Here is a 27,479-nt window from a genome sequence, read left to right as displayed (position 1 = left end):
CAGGGACTAGGGTCTTAACATACTGCAATGCTTTCAAGAAAATAGGGGGTGATTACTCAGACAAAATAGGAAATGAAAGTGAAAACCTGTTGTTGGAATCTACAACAAAGCCACCTGGTAGTGACCTATTCTGGGGATGTCATCTGCCTCAAAACACAACACAATCAATACAATGCACAACATAAAAATGTTAAGAAAAAAATTCCTTAAAGGTAATTATCACACCCACTCGAAGACACCTGGATGTGACCAGTGGCTAACTAACACATGCAGGGATACCACAAACAAACAAAAAAACAAAAACAACACACTAGAGACAACATAGATTGCGCTTCCTTTTCTACTAGAAGGCGAGGAGACCAACCTTGCTCCAGAGACATCCAAAACTTTGAAAGTCTGGTAGAGTCCACCTGTAGCTAATTTTCACTTGGCATGAATCACAATGCAGCAGTGATGTTTACAATGAAAACTGGACTATTTTTTCTCCATTTTTAAGACATTACATTGGAAGCTTTGAAACAATACATGTAGAAGATCACATTTAAAAAAAAAATGTTTAATTTTATTTTCCAAACAGAATTTACATAAAAACAAGCTTAATGTATTTCTTTTAGTACTGAAATTGACGTATGCTTGAAAATGCCAAAAAGTGAGACCCTCTTTACAACCGCAAGATATGGCTCTATGGAGCAGGGTGTTTTTTTACGTTTCTGAAGATACCATCACAGCTGTACTGCACCATCATCAACTGGGACAGGAGACTTGTGGCTTACAACCCTATGAAAATCTTACTTGTAGCTAACAAAAATTAACATAGTGCAATGAAAGTAACCAGCCTGGCTGCTAACCATTCCTTCCTTCCTTTGTTGCTATTGGGATGACGCAGACAACAAAAAAAGCAATTCTATTTGCAGTCTTGAACCAGAAGGACAATTTGGAAACATTGGGGGTTCTAAAAAGTAAATAGTATCCAACCACAAATACAGAAGCCTTCCCGACTATAAAAAAAAAATAGCTTGTGTAGTAAAGTACAGTGACTACTGTCATTCCACAAGAAGAACCCAATTAGGCGGCTGTAAATGTTTTTGCTCACAGTCTTGAGACTACTACATACTAAAACAAACCACGTACATATTGGCATGGCAGTGTTGAGAGAGTCTGCTACAACCACCCTCCCTAAGGCTTTTCCACAATGTTTGCAAGTGATGCCATGTCAGCAATCACAAACCAAATGATGCAAAAACAAAATTTGCTATTTTTTTCAGGGTGGTTATAGAGCTAATTAATTATACCAGGCAATTACAAGCATACCTCTTTCAAGTATGTGGAAGATAAAACATGGTACACAAAATAGCCTCCAGTGTTGACCTGACATACACTTCCAAACTACAGAACTTGCATAGGATGCAGGTTTTAAGAGAGAGATTTGTCTGCGTTTGGAAAACAAGTGTTTCATAACAAAAGCTATTTTGACAGAAATACAGAAAACACATCTTTGGAACTTACTTCCATGTGATATACTTAAAGAGAAAAAAAGCAAACAAAAATAAAGGGCTGTTTTTTTTGGGATGTTTTCTTTCAGTAAATCTACTGAGGTGGGGTTAGTGGGATGAGGAGGAATGGGAAAGGACAAAAATTTGCTACAGGCAAAACTTGCCTCCTAGTGTCTAACATATGTTGTTACAATGCAGTCTGAACAGGGCCTGCCCCATTCTGCAATTCAATTTATAAAACACCACTAACCAATATGATGTAACAAAGCATATATGTATTGCAAAGACAGTAGTCAATCACCCGAAGAATTCCATGCTGCTTAAATTAATGGTAAACACAGGTCTAAAGATATGGAATAAGCCAGTGGCATAAAATATGGTTAAAAGCAGAGGGAAAGAGTTTGAAACCCATCTGCAATAAAAGGGAATTATCTTGTTAACATCATGGACAGCTGGCTTGCAAAAAAGAACCACAATTAACAGTGAAAGTGTCCTGCTAGACAGTTAAGAAGCGCATCCCACCCTCAGCCTTGTAATTGTGAACATCATTTCTTCTTTTTAACATTCTTGACAGACTGTGATGATTTCTCTTGAGCAGTATGTTTGAATTTAAATTCTTCTGCAGCTTCTGCACGCTTGTCTCCCTTGGATAGTCTATTTTCTATGCCACTAACATCCTTCCCTTCTGGTTTCTTGGGGACTGAAGCAGATTTGGATTTACTGCCAGTCTGGGGCCTTCTTGTTAGGCCCTTTACTATACAGACTGCTACAGCAGTAGCAAATAAGGACCAGAGTACCATATGTCCAGTGAATGGCTCTGTATAATCCCGAACAGTTTTCAAGAGATATGGAAGCCATGCATCTGAAGACCGCTTCAGAGGTCCTTTGTCCTGAAAAACAAAAAGCAAGTTATTTTCATTTACGAATGTCTGCAAGAAATTATCACTCTTTTTGTTTCAATTACATTCTCATTTCATTCTTGTATCTGCTGAAGCCACTTAGCTAAGTAACATGATACAGTCAGGAGAGACCATACCCACTCTGAACAATCTATTCAAAAATCATGACTTAATTCAATTTCCTAGAAGGAAATGGATGGCATTGCTCCAACATTACCCTACAAAGGAGTCTGCAATTAAGGCCTGCACATATGTGCATACATACAATTAAATGGAACATCTCCACTACCTTGTTTTCCAGAAGACATTTCTTTATTCCCTAAATGGAACCTGGCATGTCCTAACATTACTATGCTAATGTGTGACACATATGCACTCACGCATGTAGGCACCCACACACGCATGCACACACACACACAGACTGCCATATGAGTTACATAGCTGCATATTCTCTATGATTTTTTTTTTGCTCCCCAATGGAACTGGCTCCACTAACTTCACTCCAATGGTCCAATCATTCTGAAGGAAACAGGGAAACAAAAACAAGGCATCCTTGTTCTAAGTGAGAGACCTGTTACCTATTTTTTCTTGCATGCAATGCCTTATTAGCCCATTAATTCCACCCCATGTCAAGAGTAGGGTGGAAGGGAGCATGCCAACTTACCGGTCCACTGGGGTGGTCTGCTCCCATCCAGCTGCAGCATCACCCCCCTTCCATTGTGGTGGGATCACTGAGCTACACTTCAGACTGCTGACCTTTGGGAGTATGCCACTGCATGCTCCCTCAGCGTAAATGCGTACATACAAGCAGTAATTGCTTACAGGCTCATAATCAACATGTATAACACTTAGTACTCCCACAAAGTTCCACCCAAGTGGTGAGCCACACTCGACCCAAACATGGAAGAGCCTAAAGTGGCCACTCAATCCATCCTTCCCTGCCAACTTCTACAGGTGCCAGGGCCACTACTTGAACTTTGGTTGCCTGCGTCACAGAGTTTATCTCTCTCTGCAACAGATCTGGTTCATATATTGTATGATTCTGAAGCAGACAATGAAAGAGTTGCCCCTTTACTCACAGAGATAACAGATATGTTCCCTACCTTATCAGATCTACTAAAGGCTCCTCCTTGACAAAGGCTTGTATGCGTTATGCTTCATCACTACTCAGTTTTGCACTCTTCAGCAGTTCCCAAGCTTCAGGATGTTTGTGTGCTCAGCCTAACCACACCATTACATAATGTGCTGGATAAGCTTGAGCATCTCCAGAGACCACCATCTCATCCCTGCTGAACACCGACCTGCGAATCAAATAGCAATTTGGGTTACAGTACAACACCAAAAGCAGCAGGTGATGGCAAAACACTTCTCTACAACTGAACAAATTGGGGGGGGGGGTGCTGACACATTAAGGTGGGACTTTAGCATATCCCCTGATATGGTAAGAAGCCATCTGTCACATTCAAGTACTAGTGTCCTCAATGGCTTCTACTCAGGGATGAATTCAAAGTAATGTCAACAGGATGGAAAGAGCCAGAACACTGACCAAGGCCACAGCTCAGATGGCAGATTCTTAAAACTGCCTTAAAATCCCAGAGTCACGGTTGAGATAATAATGCTTGGTGAATGTGCACAAAGAAAACCAACAGGGCAGAACACAGCTGTCCACAAGAATATTTCTGAAGCAAACGGAGGCAGCCATTCTTCTACTGGAGTAGACTTTGAATGCTGCATTTGTCAATGAGTGGCTGGCAGACTGACATTAAGTGGAAATGCACGTTCCTATCCATTTGGAAAGTGGATATCTAGAAACTGATATAGAGTCCCTTCCCTTAAGCAGAGGAGAGAGTTGATAAAGTCCTTAAAATCTGTGTATCCTCCTCAAGCAGGAGGTGAGCTGCCATTCATGTCTACAGTATGGAAGGCCCCCTTTTCCTGGTTTCCACTTCCTCCAAGAAAACCAGGAGATGGAACTCACCTCCTTGGAGCTTACTTAATATGCCGACTTGTGAGGTTCAAAGTCTCTCAGAAGGAAACATCTACTGGAGGGGAGCCAGAAGAAACTGTTTCCTCATCATATGCGTCAAAACCCATCCACATGGAAATCTGTAAGGAGTTGTCTGGTCCTTCCCTTTTAAGGAAGTCTGAGGAATCCGGAATGGGGGTGGGTCACTTCTCATGAAGGAAGTACATACGATTCTGCCGGGCAGCAATGTACTCTTTTGTGCACTTCACATACTCAAATGCTGCCCACTCTGTCTGCATGGCCCGTGCTTGCAACTACACCATTAGTAAAAGCGGATCTCTCTAGAATGCAGTAAGCTTCCACAGCGAATTTTTGGAAAAAAAAAAAAAGATCACTCTCTTACTCTCCCTAGTTAAGATGGTAGGTATGTCCAAAGTTTCATAAAATTTAGGCATAATGATCAAATTTTTATAGGAGCAAACTTTCATCACAAGCATCTAGGAGCAAGCAATCAGACTAGATGAAATAAGCACCTCCTCAGAGTCCTTACATAGCAGCAAAAGACATGATCCCAGGATCAGCTTTTGCAGTGGCAGGACATGCTGGGAACTGGAAGAAACCAAGCACAACAAGACTGGAAACGAAGTACGTCTCTAGGCCTCTGTGGGACAGGTAATTATGGCCTCACCCTCCCTGCCTGCAACCTTTTTCACATCAACTGCTTTGGTGGCTCCATTGTCCTATGTGTTATAGTCTTTAGGCCCTACTGGAGGACTCAAAGGCCAAAGCTTTTTCTTATCTTAGCATTTTTTTTCAAACTGTTTACATACTGAAGTGCATTTTCACAGGATCATAAGATGCTACTAGGCTAATGGCCGTGGGGGCCTTTACGAGCCTAGTTAAGACTTTATCTGCAAAAAAGAAACCTTTTGAAGGCCACAAATTGCTTACAGATTAACACCTGGTGCTCCTCAGCCAAGCAAAAAAAAGTGTTGCAGTCCTTTGATGGAAAATGCCTTTCGCACTGACACTGTTACTTAGCTTTGATGGGGATACTACAGCCCAAAGAACTTCTAGCCAAATTAGCAAAAATATTCAGTGCATTAATGATACTAATGTAAATATCACAGACTTGCAAGCAGGAAACTGGATCTAAGAGACTTCAACCAGCGTTTCTCGTACATCTGGTTCCAGATCATTCTAAAAGGGATCATGCCTTTCTTTCAGGGAGATGGATGGTGTGTGCAGATACTGCTCTATGAAAGTTGTATAAAAGGGAATGATGGACATAAGAGCCGATTACCATAACTTCATGAGCAAAAAATTTTAAAATGCACAATCTGCTCTAGTTTATCATCATCAAGATGATATCTTGAGGCACAGTATGCGCCCTACTCAATGACAACAACTATAAAGTTCTGGATATCACACTGGTGAGCTGGATATCTGCATTCACCTAATTCCTAGTGATCAGGATTCATACTGCAGCAGTGATTGCAAGGTAAACATTAGCCAGTGCAGGACAGCATCCAACTCAGCCATGATGAAGTAATCCAAGTATGTGAAATACCTTCTGTAAGTCAGGGTGGAGTCCTTTCAGTTTAAAGGTGACACCAAAGCACTGCACCCATGCAACACAATATTCCAGGGCTCCCTCCAAGGAGTACCTCAAAGGGACAACCAGAAGTCACTCATTCAGACAAGGAATGATAGAAGACCAATCCTCTGAAAGGCTTTGGCCACCATGGCCAACACCTTGTTGAAGACTGTTCCCATTGAAGGAAGCACAAATGGTAACACTTTGTATTGGTAGTGCTGCCCATTCAAAGGACATCATTAGTCTCCTGCTTGAACAACAGATGAGCCAAGCAAGTCCATTTTATGTACAAGCATCATCCAGGCACAACAGATGCACAAGTTATGTTGGATGAAGTCTTAGATTCAAAATAGCATCACATTCACTACTTGCACATCAGTTATATGCAAGATTTAAAATAGTGACACATTCCCTACTTGCATGTCAGTTATCTTTGGGTTAAGGTTCAGAAGCAGAATATGCTCAGCCCTCTTTTCATGCACCAGAAGAGCTTTTAAGGTCCCTCTGTATTGTACTATATTGTACAGTATAGGCCTGTCACAACAGCTATCCAACAAGGTCTCCTGCCAAGGATAGCCCAATGTCCAGCCAGTATACCAACACCTTTGCATCTACAGGTGCTGTACATCCACGCACACAGTAGGGCATAAAGGTGACATACAGACACACACTTCAGAACTGAAAAGCCCCAAGAGGAACAGAATATCCCTAGGGACCAAGAGGAACATGTGCATCCAAAAGGAGGAAAGAAACGGAGAAGAACCCCCTCAGCCAGGAGGGCATGGAGAACAGGTTAAAGGAGAGGAGGCAGGCAATACTGCCACAGTGCAGAGAAGGATATCTACTGTTAGGTAAGATTTTACACAACTGTACTATGTACTTCCATATAACTGCTGCAGTATTCTGAACATAAGGGACAGTATAAAAGCTCAAGAGGAAACCTAGGAGGAGGCAGGCACTGAAGTACCCTCAAGAAACCCATGTAGGGTAGCCCTGGCAAAGTCAGCCCTAGTCCTGGAATTAACATCCAATTTATAATGCTTAGTAAATTTATGGGCAAAAGTTCAAGTAGCAACAACAGCTCTGGTAGAGTGAGCTTTTACTGAAGAGGAAAGGCATTTGATATGAAAGAAAAAAAAATAAGAAATGGCTTTAGATATCCAAGAAGAGACAGCATGCTTAAAAACAGCTAAATCCAAAGACCTGGGCTTAAAAGAAACAAAGTTGCACAATTTGCGAATAACTTTATTTTATCCAAATAACATCTGAGCCGTCTATGCAAGCTGAAGATGTGAAGAACCAGCTCACTGGCAGACTGTGGAGAATGAAAAAAGGAAGGCAAATAAACAGGCTGAAGTGAAATGCTGTAAGGAAGCTGAAGCAGCAGGCTCAAAGGGAGCCCAAGTCAATTTTTCAACAAATAAAGTGAAGTCCTAGGAAGGGTGAATAGGCTTCCTGGGAGGCCTAATATAAAGGACGTCTTTAAGAAAAGTACAGTTTTGTACCTACCATAAATGTAGATGTTCGAGTGTATACACTGCTGCAGTCATCACACTTGGGTTATCCTGCCATCAGGCGGTTCCCCAGTCGGCCTGAGTTCCAAAGTCTTGGTCCAGCGTCAGTTGCTGTCGCCTACTCCCTGACGTCAGTGCGACAGGGGTATACAAGATGCAGCCGACGCCATTTTCTTCAGTTTTTCTTGCCCCAGATGTCAGGTGCCTCTAAATAGGTAGGCAATTCCAATTGTTAATAAAACATACATAATAAAAGCAAAAAAACAACTTACAGTTAGCAGCAAATACTCCCCATAGGTAGTAAGGGTAGAAGACATAGGTACGTACCAGCCTGTAGGAGGGGAAGGAGGGAGGGTAACCTGGACTGCAGCAGTGTATACACTCGAACATCTACATTTATGGTAGGTACAAAACTGTACTATGTTCATCGTGTTACACTGCTGCAGTAATTACACTTGGGTAGAATCCCAAAGCTGAGGAAGGGTGGCTGGTTCTATAATGCATTAGGGGCGGCTATAAGGCCCTGCAGCACTGCAGTGGCAAAGCCAGCTCTGGATTTAGAGTATAGAGGCAGATGGTAATGCTTGGTGGAGGTACGTACAGAACTCCAAGTTGCTGCTTCCAAAATGTCCTTGGTAGGCAGTTGAAGTGGCTGTTGCCCTGGTAGAATGAGACCTAATGCTGTTAGGTACAGTTTTCCCATGGTGTGTATAGCAGAAACGTATACAGTGTCCTATCCATTTTGAAATGGTCTGTTTTGAAATGGCTTTTCCCTGTGCTCCTGCAGCATATGCTACAAACAATTGCTCAGTTTTCCTGAAAGCTTTGGTTTTGTCCAAGTAGAAGCATAACTGCCTGTGTATGTCCAAAGAATGCAGAAGTCTCTCCCCTTTATTCTGTGGGTTTGGATAAAAAGTTGGCAAGTGAATAGTTTGGTTTAGAGCCACACTTGATACCACCTTTGGCATAAAAGTAGGGTTTGTTCTTAAAGACACCCTGTCTTGGTGGAAAATGATGAAAGGTTCCACTGCCATTAGTGCCTGTAATTCTGAAACTCTTCGTGCTGAGGTTATTGCCAGGAGCAGTGCAGTTTTCCAAGAGACATTTTAAATCCGCTGAGTTAGCTGGCTCAATAGGAGGTAAAGTTAATTTTTCCAACACGAAGTTGAGGTCCCAAGTTGGAGTTAGTGCTCTACGGGGTGGTCTTATGTTTTTAGCCCCTCTGACGTACTGTTTTAGCAGAGGATTAGAAAAAATAGGTGTGACCGTGTTGTAATAAGCAGAGATGGCAGAGGCATGGATCTTTGATGGATAAAAAGGAGAGGCCTTTGTCCAGCATCTCAGTTAAATATTGTAGTATCTGAGGAATATTTGGGACAAGAGGGTCAAGGCTGTGAGCCTGGTTCCAGGCACAGAATCTCTTCCATTTATCCGAATAGGCTTTCCTGGTGCTAGGCCTTCTGGCCTCCAAAATGACATTCATAACAGCTTTGGAGAGAGGCATTGCTTGCTTGACTAAGGAATCTGCCATGCCGCCAGGTTTAAAGTCTTTAGCTGGCTGTGAAGTATCTGATTGTTGTGCTGAGTCAGAAGATGTGGGATTTGAGGCAAAATCCAGGGTTGACCTTGTGCTAAGTTCTTTAAGATTGGGTACCAGTGCTGGCGTGGCCAGTCTGGGGCAATCAGGATCATCTTTGGCTTTTCTTGCCTGGCTTTTATGAGTACCTTTGGAAGGAGAGGTAGTGGTGGGAAAGCATATACTTGTAGGTTTTTCCAGCTGAAAGAGAGGGCATCCACTTTCCATTCTTGTGGGTGGTAAAAGTCCTTGTGCAGAATTTCTGTAGCTGGCAGTTCATTGGGGATGCAAACAGATCTATGTCCGGGCTCCACCATTTTTGTGTTATCATTCTGAGTATTTGTGGATGTAATTTCTACTCGTGCAGATCCATGATGTTTCTGCTTAAGTCGTCTGCCAGTGTGTTTTTCTCTCCTGGCAGGAATTGTGCTTCAGATGAACTTGATAGGTTACAGCTGTGTTCCACAAGGTCATGGCTTGTCTGGAGAGGGGATAAGAATGAGTGCCCCCTTGCTTGTTTACGTACCACATAACTCTGGTGTTGTCTGTCTTTAGTAGTAGTTGTCCTGGATGCAGAAGGCCCTTGAAAGCTATAAGGGCATTTTGTACAGCTAGCATTTCTTTTTGATCGATGTGAAGATGGCCTTTGTTCTGCGGGCCACTTGCCCTGAATACATTTTCTTGCCATGTGTGCTCCCCAGGCGCAATCCGATGCTTCTGTTGTCAGTGTTTGCCTGGCTATGGGTTGAGTGAAAGGCTGTCCCTTGTTGAAGCGACATGCTTGAGCCCACCATCGAAACTCCTGTTGAAGGCAAGGAATTAGCAATATTACCATTTCCAAACTTTGACAGTGTTGAGACCAGACACTCTTTAGGTACCATTGTAGTTTTTTTCATATGTAGTCTGACATATGGAATTAGTAGTATGCATGATGCCATGTAACCCCAAGGTCTGCAGAATTTTTCTTGCAGGGAGTTGGGTCTTTGTTGCCATCAACTGAAAATATTGAGTCTGTTGTCCTTGCTTGTCTGGCGTGAGATAAGCCATCTGGGCCTTTGTATTCAAGCTGGCACCCAGGAATATTATCTCTTGTGAGGGCACTAGTTTTGACTTATTTTTGTTTACTGTGTACCCTAGGCAACTTAATAACTTTTTTACAAACGCCAGATGCTTTAGAAGAATGTCCTTGCTCTCTGCTTGAATCAGGCAGTCGTCCAGGTATGGATAAATTTGAATTCTTTTCTGCCTGCAAAATGCAATTACTGGTGCCAGGCACTTTGTGAAGACCCTGGGCGCAGTAGATAAGCCAAAGGGCAGTGCAGAGAATTGGCAGTGCATTGAATGAGCTATGAAGCTGAGGTATCTTCTGCAGTTTTGTCTGATAGGGACATGCAGGTATGCCTCCTTGAGGTCCAAAGTTATGAGCCAAGCTTTCTTACCCAGCATGGGAAGAAGCTGCTGTAGTGTCAACATTTTGAATTTTGGAACATGCAGGTAAGTGTTTAGAGAGGAAAGATCTAAAATGGGCCTCCAGGCTTTGTCCTTTCTGGGAACCAGAAAGAGTATTGAGCAAAATCCTTGTCCTTGCTCCTGTGTTGGTACCTTTTGAATAGCTCTCATGTCCGTGAGTGCTGTAATTTGTCTGAGCCTCTGCCCATTGATTTGGTGGCAGATTTGGCATTCCTTTTAGCCTTGGCAGAGTATGAAAGTGGAACCTGTAACCTTGAGATACAATGTTGAGAGAACCCATTTGTCTTTGGTGATCATATGCCAATTGTGACAGAAAAGTGCCAGTTTTCCTCCCAAGGTTGCTGCCAAGAGAGAACTGTTTGGCAGCTGTAGTGGGAAGTCATTGGAGCTGTTTTTTGTAAGGTTGAGGCCTGTCTTCCCCTTCTTTCTGGGTTGATGCACCCCATTGTCGAGGCCTGTAAGGACCTTGTGATTGACCTCTACCTCTTGGACGGCTGTATCTGCTCCTTTGAGGTCTGTCTGTAACTGGAAAGGACCAATTCTTTGTTGGCCAATTTCTGCTAAATCGAGAAGGCTGAACCTGTAAGAAATCCTTCAACATCTGCATAGATTTTGCCTTATAGGTTCATAGGTAGATACTAGGCTATCTGCCCTAGGGCATTTATAAGCCTAGCCAGAGTGTATTTGGCTTCCGCCTCCCTATTAGATTAGCCTACTGTGCCTCTGTAAAGTAGGTCACAGAAGGTACCCTTTTAAGATTAGTTTACTGTGCCTCTGTCTAGCAGGTACACAGAAGAGATCCCAGGGGTGAATTTGCAATTTCTCATCCACGCGTCCAGAATTCGCTTGAAGAGGGGCTATGTCCAACATGAATTGGGATTCTATTCCAGAGTGAGGGGAGCCTCTGGGAAATGAATCTGTCCCTCCAGCATGTCCTATTTATTTTTGTGCTGAGGTTTAGGTCCCTGGAGCGTGTAGCTCTAAGTGACTTGGATTTTTTGAGGTGGAGCATGTCCATTAATTCTGGGTTTGACATGGCTTTGTACGTCAGGCATAGATCGCCTCTGAGTAGGCGGTAAGCAACTGAGTAGAGCTGGAGTTTCTTTAGTCGAGCTGCATAGGACATCTGTTTGTAGCCCATGATCCTCTTGCTGAGGTACTTTTGGGGTCTCTCCAGTTGCTGCAGATGTCGGGTAAGGTACATCCCAAAAGGGGCGTTGTATTCAATTATGGGCCTGATGAATGAGGAGTAGAGGAGCACAATGACCTCTCGATCTAGATGCGAACCCTTTCGTGATAAGGTGGGCTATATAGAAGGTCTTTCTAACCACTTTGGCAACGTGATTATCAAAGGAGAGATTACTATCTACGTTGGTCCCCAAATCTCTAATTACTTCTTCCGCACTTAATGAATTACCACCTATGTGATAATTTGTGGGCATCTTGTTTTTCCCATAGGGGATGACTATGCACTTTTTAGCATTTAGCTTGAGGCTTTGGCTCTGGCACCAAGCATCTGTCTCTGTGAGACCCTTTTGGAGGATGCTTGTGTCAGCTGGAGATTCGATTATGGTCCCCAGTTTGCAGTCACCTGTGAACTTTGTCAGCCATAATCCCCCCGTGTTAGCCTGAACCTCAGAGAAGTATATACCGAACAAGGGAGGTCCCAGAACTGAGCCCTGTGGGACGCCACTTGTAACTGGTTTGGATTCAGACATAGCACCTGCGATTCTGACCATGTGGATTCTATCTCTGAGCCAGTTTGCAACCCATCTTGTGATATAGGGGTTGATATTTAAGCTGGTAAGCTTATTTATGATGCCCGAGAGGGGTATTGTGTCGAAGGCTTTTGCGAGGTCCATGTAGGCTGTGTGGACTACCTTGCCCCCATCTATGGCTTTGGTAACTGTTTCAAAGAAATCAACTAGGTTTAAGAGGCAAGATCTGCCATTAAAGCCGAACTGGGTAGGGTCCAGTGTCTGGAGGCTCCCAATGTCTTTGTTTATGAGTTCCATGATAATACGCTCCATAGCTTTGTGGCACCACCTTTGTGGAGTGGGACCACTGTAGCTGTACGCCACTCTTTGGGTACATATCCTGTAGTAAGGCTAAGTTTGAACAGTGACTTAATGTGAGGGTTCAGTTCTTCTTGGAGCTCGTGTAAGACGCAGCCTGGGACACCGTCCGGTCCCATAGATGCTGTGTTTTTTGCTTTGGAGAGGGCAGCTTTCACCTGTGCATCTGTGATGTCAGGGAGGTTACATTCAGTTGGTATAGGCATTTGCTCCTTTGGGGGGGAAGGGGGGTGGGGGGTTAGAAGTTTGCACTGAATCTGTCTGCCAGGATGTTGGCTATGTCTGTAGGTTCGGTATATTTTGTACTGTTATGCAACAATTCAGAGCATATCTGGGAGTTTCCGCCCATGTTCCTGACATAACTAAAGAAGGCCTTGTGATTATCTTTAGTGTCTAGGGCAATTTTTCTTTCGAAACTGGCCTTTGAATATTTTATGAGGGATCAAAGTTTCTTGCTAATACTGATCAGAGATGCCTTCCCTTTTTGGGATTTTGCTCTGTCATGTAGTAGCTTCCTCCTTCTGTTGTATAGTTTATTTATGGCCGGGGTCCACCAGACCGGTCTCCTGTTTTTGGAGGAGTGAGTCTTGGTTTTATTTGGAATAGCATGATCCATGCATTCCTGCAGGTGCTCATAGAATGCATTTGTAAAGGATTCTGCAGATTGGGCTGTATTATCCTCTGGCCCAGGGGCTTTGAAGGATTCCACCTCAGTCTTGAGAAGTGCAAAGTTGGCTTTTGAGAAATTCTTTGCACTGATTTCCTTGGCTGGGGGTGGGGATGGGATATGGATGTCCAGGGAAATTTGTTTATGGTCTGATCTTACCAATGAGGGGTTTACCCATGTTGGTGATGACCAGGTCCAATATGTTGTTCCCTCTTGTGGGAGTGATGACCAGTTGTTCCACTGCGTTACAGTTTATAAATTCAAGGAACCATTGGGTGAGGGTGTTTGGGCTTGAGTAGTTTTCCCAGTCAATGTTTGGGTAGTTGAAGTCACCCAATAACATAGTGTTTGGAGAGACCTTCATATTCTCCAGTGTTCTCAGGAATGCAAAGTGGGGTTCCTGTAATAGGGAGGGTGTTCTGTAGCAGGCTACAAACTGAAAGGCAGTTTTGCCTGCTGTTAGTTGCACATGGATGGTTTCCGATGCTTTGTGCAGTGCCACTAACCTAGAGGTGTAGGTATCTTTGATGAATATAGATACTCCCCCTCCTTTTGTACTTCGGTCTGCGTTTTGGGGCCGAAACGCATGGTATGAGTTATAACCTGGTAGTGCTGGGGTGCTCTCGGGAGCCTTGAACCAGGTTTCTGTTACTGCACAGACATCGATTTTCTCCATACTGAGAAGAGCCTCGAGTGCGTGCATCTTGAGGTTTAGACTTGGCATTGAGTAGCATTACCTTTAGTTTTTTTATCCTTGGGTTGTCTATGGAGGTGGGTTTGTCCTTTGAGCCTTGCCTAAAAAAGGCACTATGGGGGTTGCAAGAGCCTTGGCCAGTATACGAAAGCCCAAGGGTGACAGGTGCAAGCCGTCCCTAGCGAAGCAACGTGGCTTGTTGAGCATGTCATCCCAGGCTGACAGACACTGGATCCCCTTTGAATGACACTAATACTTTAGCCACTTGTTGAAACTGATCATTTTGTCTTTATACTGTGGCATCATTCTTGGTGAGGGCAAGATGCTACTCAAGGTCAGGGTCATACCAGCCTGGGCTACATGGTCAGAGAGATCCTCTAGGTCTCTCTTCATGTAGTCCAGGGAGATACGTCTCAGGTCATTCACACCAGCATGGACAATGACGGAGTCATACTTGTACTTGCTTTGGAGTGACCTGAGTGCTTGCGTTATGTGGCAGATTCTGGCACCTGACAAGCAGCTTACAGTGACCTCCTTGTTCAGTCTGGTGAGCGGGACGTCAGTGTGCCGGACAATAGAGTCCCCTATAACAAGTGTATTTGGTGTGCTGTTTGGCCTTAAGGGCTGTGACTGTGAGGCACACTGATTTTGTGAGATATGTGATTCGTGGGTATTGTTGAGGGGTGGCTGTTGCTTGGATATCTGCTTAGGAGGTCTTTGCTGTTTAGGCAGATTTTTATTTAGAGCCTCCGAGTATGTTTTTGTGTGTTTATGTGTTGGGTATGCAGATGCAATAGGTCTGTGTGAGACTGGATTTGTGGTGTGGGTGGTTACCTTTTCCTCCTGACTGACTGTGCCAGTCTTGGGTTGAGAGAGCTCTGCCTCCAGTTTGGCTGTGTAACTGCATCTCTCACATGTATTACAGTTTGTTGGAAGGAGGAGAGGGTTGTCTGTGTACATAAGGCAATTGTAACATTGCCTCAAAATTCCCAGATTCACCAGCTGGACTGGAGAGTAACCTTGAAATTGACCCTTGGACATACCAGATTAGTATAGGGAAAGTACAGTTTTGTACCTACCATAAATGTAGATGTTCGAAGATCCACATTGCTGCAGTCCTAACACTTGGGTAGTCCCCTGTCCCTCGGTCGGCACGAATATCAGAGTATAAGGCTGACGTCGGTCAAGGTGCATTTGACTGACATCAGAACGTCAGGGTACAAATGCGCATGACCGACGTCATATCCTCAGTCTTTTCTTGCCCCAGATGTCAGAAGACCCTAAAAAGAAAGGTCAAAACCCATAGACAACAACTAAACAGCCAACCAGCCTAACACCAAAAATATGTACAATATATACAATATACACAATATACCTCAGATGGATAACCCAACCCACACAACCACCTCAAACTACAGAGGGAAGGAGGGAGGGTAAATTGGACTGCAGCAATGTGGATCTTCGAACATCTACATTTATGGTAGGTACAAAACTGTACTATGTTCTTCATCTCACATTGCTGCAGTCCTAACACTTGGGTAGAATCCCAAAGCAGAGGTAAGGGAGGATGGCTAAACTATAATGAAGCAGGAGCTGCCAAAATGCCCTGCAACACAGCAGTGGCAAAACCAGCCCTGGATTTAGAGTACAATGGAAGGTGGTAATGCCTAGAGAAGGTATGCACTGAACTCCAAGTGGCTGCCTCCAAAATATCCTTAGTTGCCACCCCTCAAAAGCTGTTGAAGTGGCAGTAGCCCTAGTGGAATGAGGCCTAATCCCAGCTGGAATCTCTTTGCCATGATGGGAATAACAGAAAGCAATGCAAAATCCAATCTACTTAGAAATAGTTTGTTTTGACACGGGCTTGCCCTGAGAGCACAAAGCAAAAGAAACTAATAACTGCTGAGATTGTCTGAACCCTTTAGTTCCGTCCAAATAATATCGCAACTGCCTGTGTACATCTAAAGTGTGCAAAATCTTTTCCCCTTTATTTTGGGGATTTGCATAAAAAGTAGGCAAATGAATAGTTTGGTTTAAAGCCACACTAGAAACCACTTTAGGCATAAAGGAAGGATTAGTACGTAAAGATACCCTGTCCTTATGGAAAATTAAGAAAGGCTCAACTGCCATAAGGGCCTGCAATTCAGAAACCCTTCTTGCAGAGGTAATGGCCAACAAAAAAGCAGTCTTCCATGACAAATATTTCAACTCAGCAGTAGCTGCAGGCTCAAAAGGTTGTAGAGTGAGTTTCTCCAACACAAAATTGAGATCCCAAGCAGGAGTAGGAGCTCTTCGTGGGGGTCTTATATTCTTTGCCCCTCTAAGAAATTGCTTGAACAAAGGATGAGAAAACAATGGTGGGTCAAAGTCGTAGTGAGCTGAAATTGCTGCAGCATGAATCTTAAGAGAAGAGAAGGACAAACCTTTGTCTAACAACTCAGTGAGATATTGAAGAGCCACACTTAAATCAGGCTCAGAAACATCCAAATCCTTAGCTGCACTCCAAAACAAAAATCTCTTCCATTTATCTGCGTACACTTTCCTTGTACTAGGCCTTCTAGCTTCCAAAATCACATTCAAAACTTGTTGTGGAAGTTGAGACCCTCTATGGTTTAAAACAGAATATGCCAGGCTGTTAGGTGAAGAGAGTGAAGTTTGACATTGAGCAAATGACTGTCCTCCTGGGACAACAGATGTGGAATCAAAGGCAAAGGCCATGGAGGCTTCCGTACTAGACTTCTCAGTAATGGGTACCAGTGCTGTCGAGGCCAATCTGGAGCTATCAAAATCATCCTTGGCTTGTCCTGTCTGACCTTCAGAAGTACCTTTGGGAGGAGAGGCAGAGGTGGAAAGGCATACACATGAAGATTTTTCTAACTGAAAGAAAGAGCATCCACTTTCCAAGCTGTGGGATGAAACCTCTTTGTGCAAAACTTTGGCAGCTGGTGGTTTAGTGGAGAAGCGAACAGATCTATGTCTGGAGTTCCCCAGGACACTGTTAATTTCTGAAATACATGAAGATCCAGTTTCCACTCGTGGGGATCCATGATTTGTCTGCTTAACACATCTGCTAAGGAGTTCTGTGCTCGGCAGAAACCTTGCCTGAAGACTTAGTTGTAAACTGAGAGCAGTCTCCCACAAAATCATTGCTTGCCTGCATAGAGGATAAGAATGTGTTCCCCCTTGCTTGTTGATGTACCACATGACAGTTGTGTTGTCTGTTAGAATCAACACCTGCCCTGGAAGAAGTAAATCCTTGAAAGCTATTAATGCAAACTGGACTGCTAACATCTCCTTCAAGTTGATATGTAGATGCTGTAGTCTGACAGGCCACTTGTCTTGTATCCACTTTCCGTTTAGATGAGCTCCCCAAGCTTTGTCCGAGGCATCTGTGGTTAAAATTTGACTCGCCTCTGGCCGGGTCACAGAGAGTCCCTTGTTTAGGTGACATTCCTGAGCCCACCACAAAAATTCCTTTTGAATGCAAGGTATTATTGGAATGACAGTGTCCAGATCCTGGCAGTGCTGTGTCCATACATTTTTGAGATACCATTGTAACTTCCTCATATGCAGTTTGGCATTGGGAAGCACCAGAATACAAGATGCCATGAACCCTAAGGCTTGAAGGACTGTCCTTGCAGTCAGCCCGGACTGAAGAGATAGATGATGGAAGTAAAGGGAAAGATTCTTTTGTTTGTCCGGGGTTAGAAAGGCCATCTGGGATGCTGTATTCAGTCTTACACCCGGAAAGCACATGTCTTGAGAGGGTACTAGACTGGACTTTATTTCGTTCACAGAATACCCCAGGCATCTTAGCACTGCTATCACATATTCCAAATGACGAAGCAGCTCGTCCCTTCCTTGAGCCAGAATCAGGCAATCGTCCAAATAAGGATAGATTTGAATTCCTTTCAGCCTGAAGAAAGCTATCACTGGAGCCAGAACTTTCGAAATACTCTGGGCAGTAGATAAGCCAAAGGGCAATGCAGAGAACTGATAGTGAGAAGTCCCAGTCAAACGCAGATACTTCCTGCAACTTAGCCTGATAGGAACATGAAGGTAAGCCTCCTTGAGATCCAAAGTTACCATCCAGTGATCCTTGCCCAGCAGAGGTAAAAGCTGTTGTAACGTCAACATTTTGAACTTGGGAATGTCCAGATAAGTGTTGAGGATAGATAAATCCAAAATTGGTCTCCACGTGTTCCCCTTTTTTGGTACAAGGAACAGGCGAGAATAAAATCCTAGGCCCCTTTCTGGCATAGGAACCGGCTGTATGGCCCCTATATGGAGTAACAGAGAAATTTGCTTGTGAGCCTCTATTCTTTGTTGAGGAGGAATGTCTGGCATGCCTTTGAAAGGAGGCAAGGTATGGAAATAAAACCTGTAACCGTGATGAATGATATCCAATACCCATCTGTCTTGGGTAATCAAACTCCAATTTTCTTTGAAAAGTGCCAACCTTCCTCCCAAAGGTGCTGCCAGGCAAGAAGGTTCTGGCAGCTGAAAAGGTAGGTCATTGGGTCTGTTTACGAAAGGACTGACCCCTGCCCTCACCCGAAGACTGTGCAGGAGAACTCCCTGTTCTAGGCCTGAAAGAGCCCTGACCTCTGCCCCTGCCACGTCTAGATCTACCCCTAGACTGGGAATCATAAGAAGGATACGTCCACCCCTTAGTAGACCAATTTCTACTAAACTTTGGAGGCTGAACCTGCAAAAAATCTTTAACAGTCTGCATAGACTTAGCCTTGTCTTCCATTTTCTTTAAAACTGCCTCAACAGGAGAACCAAACAAGACATCAGATTGCAAAGGGGCATCCAAAATCCTAGTTTTAACATGGTCAGATAAATTTTGATCCCTCAGCCAGGCATGCCTGCGAAGAACTGACCCAGTGGCAGCCACCCTAGACGAGGCCTGTACAGCATCAAAACCACATTGCAAAGAATGCTTACCCACCTGTTTAGAAACATGCACCAAATCTTGTAACTCTTTACAATCAATACCTTCCGCCAGAGCATCAACCTTAGATTTCAACTGTGAAAGGAGATAATTTTGATATTTCAACATGTGAAACTGGCAATTCAAAGCTCTCATGGCTAGAGTGGAAGAAGTATAAACTTTCTTTCCCCATCTATCCAAGGTCCTGGCCTCTTTATCTGCAGGAACTGGATTCTTGACAACAGAAGCCTAAACACCCTTAGGCCCCTGGCTAACAGTTTCTGGGTCTGCCCTAGGACTCTTAAAAAGATACTTATGAGCTTCAGGCACCCTGTAATACCTATCTGGTTTAACAGGAGCAGGAGGCAAAGAATCAGGATTAAGAGAAGCCTCTGCAAACACATCTTCCACCACATTCAGAACAGGAGGTATAGCCAAAGGCCTATGCTGGGGTAAAAACAAAATTCCCTAAGCCTTTTCCTGGAATCAGAGAAGTCCTGACCTTCCCATTTAAAATGCTCTCTCATGGAGTGAAGGGTCTCTGAAAAAGAAAAATCCTCAGGAGGAGAAGCAGAAGGAGTAGAATCCTCCATATCAGAATCAGAATAATGAGAATACTCCTGCAAGTCTTCAGCCGAAGACTCAGACACATCCGAAGCCTGCTCATAATCCCCCAACACTGGTTCCATCCTAGGCCTCTTATCAGGAGGGGGCATAGAGCCTCTAATTAAAGTAATTAAATCTTCTGCCATTTTAAGCATGTGCTTCTTGGGCACAGAACCTGAAGAACTAGGAGTGACACCCACAGAAGGTAAACTAGACCTGCCTCTAGGAGAAGCCTTGGAAGCAGAAAGAGAGGGCCTAGACCCCTTAGGAAGGGAGGGGAGTACAGTTATCTGAGAAGCCCCTACAGCCTGACCTGCCTCCTGGGAGGCCACATCCTGTAAAAACAAAGTTTCTCCCTGGGACTCCAAAGAGGCCTCCGTCGGAACCACCGGTTCCACTGACGCCTCTAAAGAACCGGCGTCCGGTTCGGACGACTCCTCTAACCTAGGTTTAACTGCCTTGTCCTTGCGCTTCTTTGAGGAAGCCGGCGTCGGAGCATCCGACGGCATATTGTAATTGCACCGCTTCCCAAAGACCAATCTGGCACAATCCAACCTTCGCTTTATAGTGCGTTTATTGAACCTAGCACAAAAGCGACACCCAACAACGTCGTGCTCAGGTCCCAAACAAGGTATACACAAATTATGGTAATCCCTATGCGGTATCTGTTTCCCACAAGAAATACAGTTATTCACTTTTTCTGACATCCGTAAACCACTGAGGCAAGAAAAAAACAAAATATTCCCCAACGGGGTACTTAACCAACTCTGACTTCGGTCTGAAACTCCGAATTCGAAAAATTTCACAACGCCGAACGGCACTTGCAACACTGCTTCTGCATCGGACCATGCGGCAAAAAAGACTGAGGATATGACGTCGGTCATGCGCATTTGTACCCTGACGTTCTGATGTCAGTCAAATGCGCCTTGACCGACGTCAGCCTTATACTCTGATATTCGGTCCGACCGAGGGACAGCGGACTACCCAAGTGTTAGGACTGCAGCAATGTGAGATGAAGAACATCTGTTTTTTTTACTGATCAGATTAGGGAAGGGAAATGATTTTTCACTTGATCAGGAAGGACCAATTGGGAGCCTAATACTTATGAGAAATCAAGGAGGGTGCAGTGCTTTAGTTAGTTAGTTTTTCCTTATAAGAGCTGAGCAAGTGCAGGGCTTTAGAAAGATAATAGGTTCATAGGTTCATACTAGGCTATCTGCCCTAGGGCATTTATAAGCCTATCCTCCATTTTCTTTAATACCTCTTCTGCCTTAACTCCAAATAAAACATCCTGCTGCAAAGGTGCATCCAATAATTTTGCTTTAACATGATCTGGTAACGTCTGTTCTTTTAACCAAGCATGTCTTCTAATGACAGAACCTGTAACTGCTGCTCTACAGGAGGCCTCTGATGAATCAAAACCACATTGCAAAGTAAGTTTTCTCACTTGTTTAGCTGCATGCAATAAATCCTGCATTTCTTTATAATTAGGAGGATCTGAGTTTGGAAGCATTTTTTGTTTCAACTGAGACATCAAATATTGCTGATATTTTAGCATGTGAAACTGGCAATTTAAGGCCCTCATTGCTAAAGTTGCAGATGTATATACCTTCTTCCCCATCTGTCTAATGCTCTGGAATCTCTGTCAGAGGGGACTGGGTTCTTTGCTGAGGAGGCCTTTATCCCTTTGGGGCCCTGAGAAATAGTTTCAGGGTCAGCAGCAGGGCTTTTATAAAGAAATTTGTGAGAGTCAGGGACTCTGTAGTATAATCCTGGCCCTCTCAATGGAAATGCTCCCTCATGGTATGCAAAGTTTCCCCAAACGAGTAGTCCTCTGGCAGAGAGGCTGAAGGAATGGATTCTTCAGCATCAGAATCCTCATAAGGGGGTAAAGAGTATCCTAGGTCTGAGGATGAATCAGAAGAGATGGACACCTGGTAGGATGAGTCATAATCTGCATCCTGTCTAGGCCTTTTATCAGGAGGGGGATGGGACCCCCTGATAATTGAGATTAGGTCTTCGGCCATTTTGAGGATTTGTTTCTTAGGCATGGAGGCCTGTCCTGGTGAATGTTGAATTTGTTTCTTTGTTTTTAAGGGAGTTTTAGACTTAGCAGAAGATTTAATGTTTAACAGAGTAGGTCTGAATACACCCTCTGAAGCTACGGGTTTGCTCAGCTACTCCGGATCCCTCTGAAGGGTTAGTCTCGGTAGGCTGTAAATCTGGTGCGTCCGAAGGCCCAGCCATCTCCATGTGGGAGTCGGAGGCTGCCCGAGTTTCTAAAGTAATGGTCGTCAGGGGCTGTGAAGGCACTTGCTGAGAACCGGAGACTGGCCTAGAAGAGGCTTCATAGTCAGTTTTGGGCCTCGGATGCCTGTCCTTGTCTTTGTGCTTTTTGTGTATTTCGATCGTCGGTAGTTCCGACGGCATGGTATAATTGAATTTTCTGCCAAAATAATGTCGGGCAAAATCAAACAGACGTTTAATAGTGCATTTGTTAAACCTAGCACAAAACCGACAACCAGTGACATCTTGGTCTAAGCCTAGGCATGGGATACAATAAGAATGGAAATCCTTATGAGGTATTTGCTTCCCACAAGAAATACAGTTATTAACTTTTACTGACATCAGTCTGAGGCAAGAAAAAGTTTCCCCAATGGGGTACTTAGCTTTGTAGAAGACTTCAGTTCTGGATTTGGAATGAAAATCTCAGGAGTCGGCCGACCGGCACTTGCGAACTGCTTTTGCTTCGGGCACCGTGCGGCAAGAAAGACTGAAGAAAATGGCGTCGGCTGCATCTTATATACCCTTGTCGCACTGACGTCAGGGAAGAGGCGACAGCAACTGACGCCGGACCAAGATTTTGGAACTCAGGCCGACTGAGGGACCGCCTGACGGCAGGATAACCAAGTGTAATGACTGCAGCAGTGTAACACGATGAACATCATGAGAAGCGGGAGACATACGAAAAAATATGGTAATGGGAAAGAAAGATTTATATGGTGCAATATTTATGCAAAGCAGAAAGCAAAACTAATTAAAAGAAGGCAGAACCAAAAATATTTGAAGAGAAATAACATGCAAACGCATCCAGATATGGACGATTTCACACTACAAAAATAAAAAACAAAGAGGGAAAGTAGGAGAGGATTAGTAATGGAGACATTAAAGAAACAGAAACAAGAAGTTATGTACTCACCATAACGCTCGATGTTATGTAGTCCATCTCACCTCACATTCTTACCCATGGGTTTGGAGCCAAATATCAGCTCCGACTCGGCCGATTTTACTAGCTCGAAGTCTCTCATTGGCTGGGCTAAGTGGGTATCCCATGGTGCACTGCTCCATATCCCCAGATCTAGTTTGCTGCGAAAATCATTTGTACTCCATAAACACATCACATCCATATAAAGAATAAGCTAATCAAGGGAACTCTGTAGATGACAACCTAACCTCCTAATCCTCCAGGAAGGGGGAAGGTGGGAGGGTAAGTAAGAATGTGAGGCGAGATGGACTACATACATCGAACGTTATGGTGAGTACATAACTTCTTGATGTTATGTAGTCCTATCTCGCCTACATTCTTACCAGTGGGACAGCGTCCCTAGCACATACATCCTGGATGGCTCATAGGAAAATACTCCTGAGAACTGTGGAGCCAAAGGAAGACCTACTCCTGGATACCACGTCCAATTTGTAATGAGAAACAAAAGTGCGAGGAGAAGCCCAAGTAGCTGCAGCACATATATCATCCATTGACAATCAGGAACAACCCGAGCAGAATGTGCCTGGACTGGAAATGGCACGATTTTTACCTCTTGCTTGATAGATTAAAGAGATACAACTGGCTATCCATCTAGACAGTGCTACCTTGGATACCGGAGAACCCATTCGGTTCTCCGAAAAGGAGACAGAGTTGGTCAGATTTCCAAATATCTTTTGTCCGGTGTAGATAGAAGCGTAACTGTCTATGTACATCCAATTGGTGAAATCTATATTCTGCCTTGTTAGAAAAGTGGGGGAAGAAAACAGGCAACTCAATGGACTGATTCATGTTAGACACGGAAGCCACTTTAGGAAGGAACAAGGGGTTTGGTCTAAGAGAGACCCTAACTTTATGGAAGATTAAATATGGGGGTTTGATGGAGAGGGCTTGAATTTCCGAAACCCGCCTCGCTGAAGTGACTGCTGTTAAGAATGCTGTTTTCCATGTCAAGAATTTCAATTCACAGGTAGCTGCAGGCTCAAATGGTAATAAAGGGCTTGCAGAACAAAATTGAGATCCCAGGGCATGATAGGTTCGGACACTGGGGGAACGAAGCAACAGAGTACCTTTGAGGAATGCTTTGCATAGTCTGTGTGCCATGAGACTAGGTTCATTCGCTGCGTGGAAATTAGATATCGCCGCCAGTTGAACTTTGATGGTGGCTGATGCGGACCCCTGATGGAAAAGCATAGACAAGAACTCCAGAACTGAATCTATTGGAGCTGTGTAAGGATCAATGCCTCTAGTATGTGTCCAGATAGAGAACCTTTTCCATTTACTAGAATAAATCTTTCTAGTGGATGGTTTATGAGAGGACGATAATATATGGACCACTTCCGGTGAAAAATTATGTCTGACTAATGATGGAAGTGGAGTAGTCAGGCTGTCAACCGGAGGGTCATCAGAGAGGGGTGGAACTGTCCCGACATGTGTGTCAGTAAATCTGGTTGAGGGTCCAGAATCCAAGGAGTGTCCACAATGTATGGTTGAAGAAAAAGGAACCAGACTTGACGAGGCCAGTGTGGAGCAATCAGAATCATTCTGCTTCCCAAGAATTGCACTTTCTGAATCACCCTTGACAGCAGGGGAAACGGAGGGAAAGCATAAAGCAGACCGGAGGACCAATCGTGAACCAGAGCGTCCCTGGGTGATTCCCCCTGTGGGGGGATCAGCGTGAAGTAGTTGCTACATTTCGCATGGAGAGGGCTGGCAAAAAGGTCGCAGCAAGGCTGACCCCATCTGCTGAAGATTCGCTCTGTAACCAGGCGATTCAGGGACCACTCGTAAGGCATCAGGATAGCTCTGCTTAGCCTGTCCGCTATTACGCTGGACTTCCCCAGAATGTGCGTTGCCACCAGAAACTGTTGGCAAGCTATTGCCCAATGCCACACTCGCATAGCCTCTCTACACAGAGGGCAAGACCGGGTTCCCCCTTGCTTGTTGAGATACCACACTACTGATATGTTGTCTGAGTGTATCGCAATTGTCCCTAGAGGAAGAACCTTCTGAAGTGCCTGCAACGCAAGAAGCACTGCTCATCTCCAGGACGTTTATATGCAAATGTATCTCGTGTCCTTGCCACATGCCTTGGACTGTCCTGCCAAGATAATGCCCCCCCACCCCATCTGGGAGGCATTCGTGGTCACCGTGGCAATGGGGACGGGTGGAATGAAGGGCTTTCCCCTGTTCAAATTGTTGGTGCACAGCTACCAATGGAGGTCCTGCTTGCACCTGTCCGTGAGTAAGATGGGATGAGATAGTGGGAGTCTTTGGAGAGACCATTGAACAAAGAGGAGATATTGAAGAAGTCTTGTGTAATCTCGCTAGAGGGACCAACATGATAGTTGCTGCCATGGTCCCTAGGAGCTGGAGAACCAGTCTTGCCTTCGCTTGTTTCAGGGTCATCAGCATGTGTATTTGTTGTTGTAATACCGTGATCCTTTCTTGTGGTAAAAATGCTCGCATTCGAATGGTGTCTAAATCTGCTCCTATAAAGGAGGCACGCTGTGAGGGCAATAAGGCAGATTTTTCCCAATTTATTGTTATGCCCAACTGGTGACACAGATTGATGGTAGCGTCCCTGGTTTGAACTAGTTGATGCCTGGTCAGGGCGGTAAGGAGCCAGTCGTCCAGGTACGGAAACACCTGGAATCCCTGACGTCTCAAGTGAGCTGTCACCACCACCATACATTTGGTGAACACCCTGGGGGCTGTGGTGAGACCAAAGGGCAGGGCTCGAAACTGGAAGTGACTGGCTCCCAGCTGGAAGCGTAGGTGACTCCTGGATGCTCTGTCCATTTTGACATGGTAGTAAGCATCCTTGAGGTCGATGGAGCACATCCATACCTTATCTCCCAGCAATGGGAGCATCGATTGTAGTGTGACCATACGGAACTTGGACTTGTGTACGTGATTGTTGAGTTGGCTGAGATCTAGTATGGGTCTCAGGTCCCCTGTTCTTTTCGGCACCAAAAAGAATAGAGTAAGTCCCTAATCCGATTTGGTCTGAGGGGACACACTGGATAGCTCCTTTTTCTATCAGCTGCGAAACCTCTGAGGCTGCTTGATCCCTTTGACTGGGTGGTACATCCAGGATTTTTCTGATTGGCGGGGGTCCTGAAGAGAATGGAATGAGGTAACCTCCAGAAATTATCCGTAATACCCATCTGTCCTGGGTAATTCTTTCCCAGGTTTCCGGATACAAGGAAATTTGACCCCCGACTGGCTGTGGATAAGCGCAGTCGGGCACACCCTCAGGAATGAGAGCATGGAGAACCACGGAAGGAGTCGCAGTCTCGCGAATTGCGGGGCCCCCCTCTGCCTCTGGGGCAACGTCTCCCTGAATAACCCTCCCTTGCCTCTGGAGGAGGGTTGACCTTGTGCAGCAGGAAAAAACCTCTGATTTCTTGAACCAACCCCCCCCTTGCTGGGCCTTGGGATATGGCCTAGAAGGAAGGGAGAAACGGACCCCTACGGCAGACAGGGTCTTTCCCTCTTGCTCGCACCTGGTGAGGGTGTCTTTCACTTTGGTCCCAAACAAGGAGGAACCATCAAAGGGGGCGTCAGTGAAGGAAGACTTGAAGGCCTCCGCAAAGTGACACAGGCGTAGCCAGGCTTGCCTCCTAAGGGCGACCACTGAGCTTGATACCCTACTCGCTTCCCTTGGCTGCATACGAAATGAGCCGCATGGATGAGTTGACAATGGAGTTGAGGGTAGAAACCTGGGCGTTAACCGACTGAGCCACCACCTCAGGAACGTTACCGGCAAGAGTATCTCCTAACTCTGAGGAGATCTGTCTGGAGCGGAGTGAAATGAGACAAGTAATTCAGCGACCGCAATGTAAAGTTCGCTGACAAGATGGTACGCTTCCCGTACCAGTCCATGGTCCTAGACTCCTTGTTAAGAGGATGGACAGATGAAGAAGACTCTGCTACTTCCTTCTGGGTGGCTGCCGCCACCACCATGGCATCTACAGGGACACCTTTAGACAAACTCTTTGCCCTGGGGGGCGGAAAGAAATTTGTTGGGACGCCTGGGCACGGGCTCCACAGAATCAGGATTCTCCCACACTCTTCAACAAATCAGGTCAAGGAGTTCATTGAAGGGTGGAGGGTTGAGCACCGAAAGCCTTAAGGAATACTGACTCCTCCTCGGAAGGGGCTTTGGAAGGCCAGTCACCTCTTTGTTTCAGTATCTCCAGGATATTGTAGAAGGAAACATCATCAGAGGATGACTTGGGGGACCCCCTCCGATTCCTCGAGGTCAGTATCAGAGGTGAGGGACTCGTCTTGGGAGTTTATGTGCTTCCGCTTGTACGTTTTCTTTCTGGGCGGCTCCTCAGGCACCAACTTTGAGGGACCCTCAGAAATTTGGGGACCACTCGTGGGGGTATCCCTAGGCTTTGGTGCTCTGCTGTCCATAGAAGGGTGGTGAACAGAAGCTCTCACCGGAGTGGTGGGGGACAGAGTGACCGACCCGCCTGATGTAGTTGACGACCTGGCCAGCACGGTCCGCATAGTCTCGAAGGCACCCCCCCCCCCCCGAGTCTGAGGAGCGACCAGTCTTTGAGGCCATGACAGGAATCGGAGTTCCCCGAGCCGAAGCACAGAGAGGGAGACTCGGAACAGAAATAAGTGCTGAGATGTCCCCATTGGGCCCGACCGAAGAGTCCAGAGTCCCAAACCCCTATGACGGAGCCGACGGGGTCGGAGCCGATGTC

At 45.0% G+C, this 27,479-nt stretch overlaps 1 protein-coding gene across 1 annotated transcript in view; it reads right to left on the bottom strand.

Moving 5' to 3' along the window:
• Positions 1–535: 535 nt before the first annotated feature.
• Positions 536–27,479, bottom strand: part of LMF2 (lipase maturation factor 2) — a 698,972-nt gene continuing 672,028 nt past the window's right edge. The window contains 1 exon segment of the mRNA XM_044088653.1: positions 536–2,383. Coding sequence (XP_043944588.1) covers positions 2,039–2,383 — 345 coding nt within the window. The 3' untranslated portion in view covers positions 536–2,038.

The sequence above is a fragment of the Protopterus annectens genome, chromosome 11.part0, assembly GCF_019279795.1.
Source record: "Protopterus annectens isolate FY-2018-M chromosome 11.part0, PAN1.0, whole genome shotgun sequence".
NCBI lineage: Eukaryota > Metazoa > Chordata > Ceratodontiformes > Protopteridae > Protopterus > Protopterus annectens.
The sequence above is the reverse complement of the archived record's forward strand: the minus strand, read 5'-3'. Positions and strand labels throughout refer to the sequence as shown.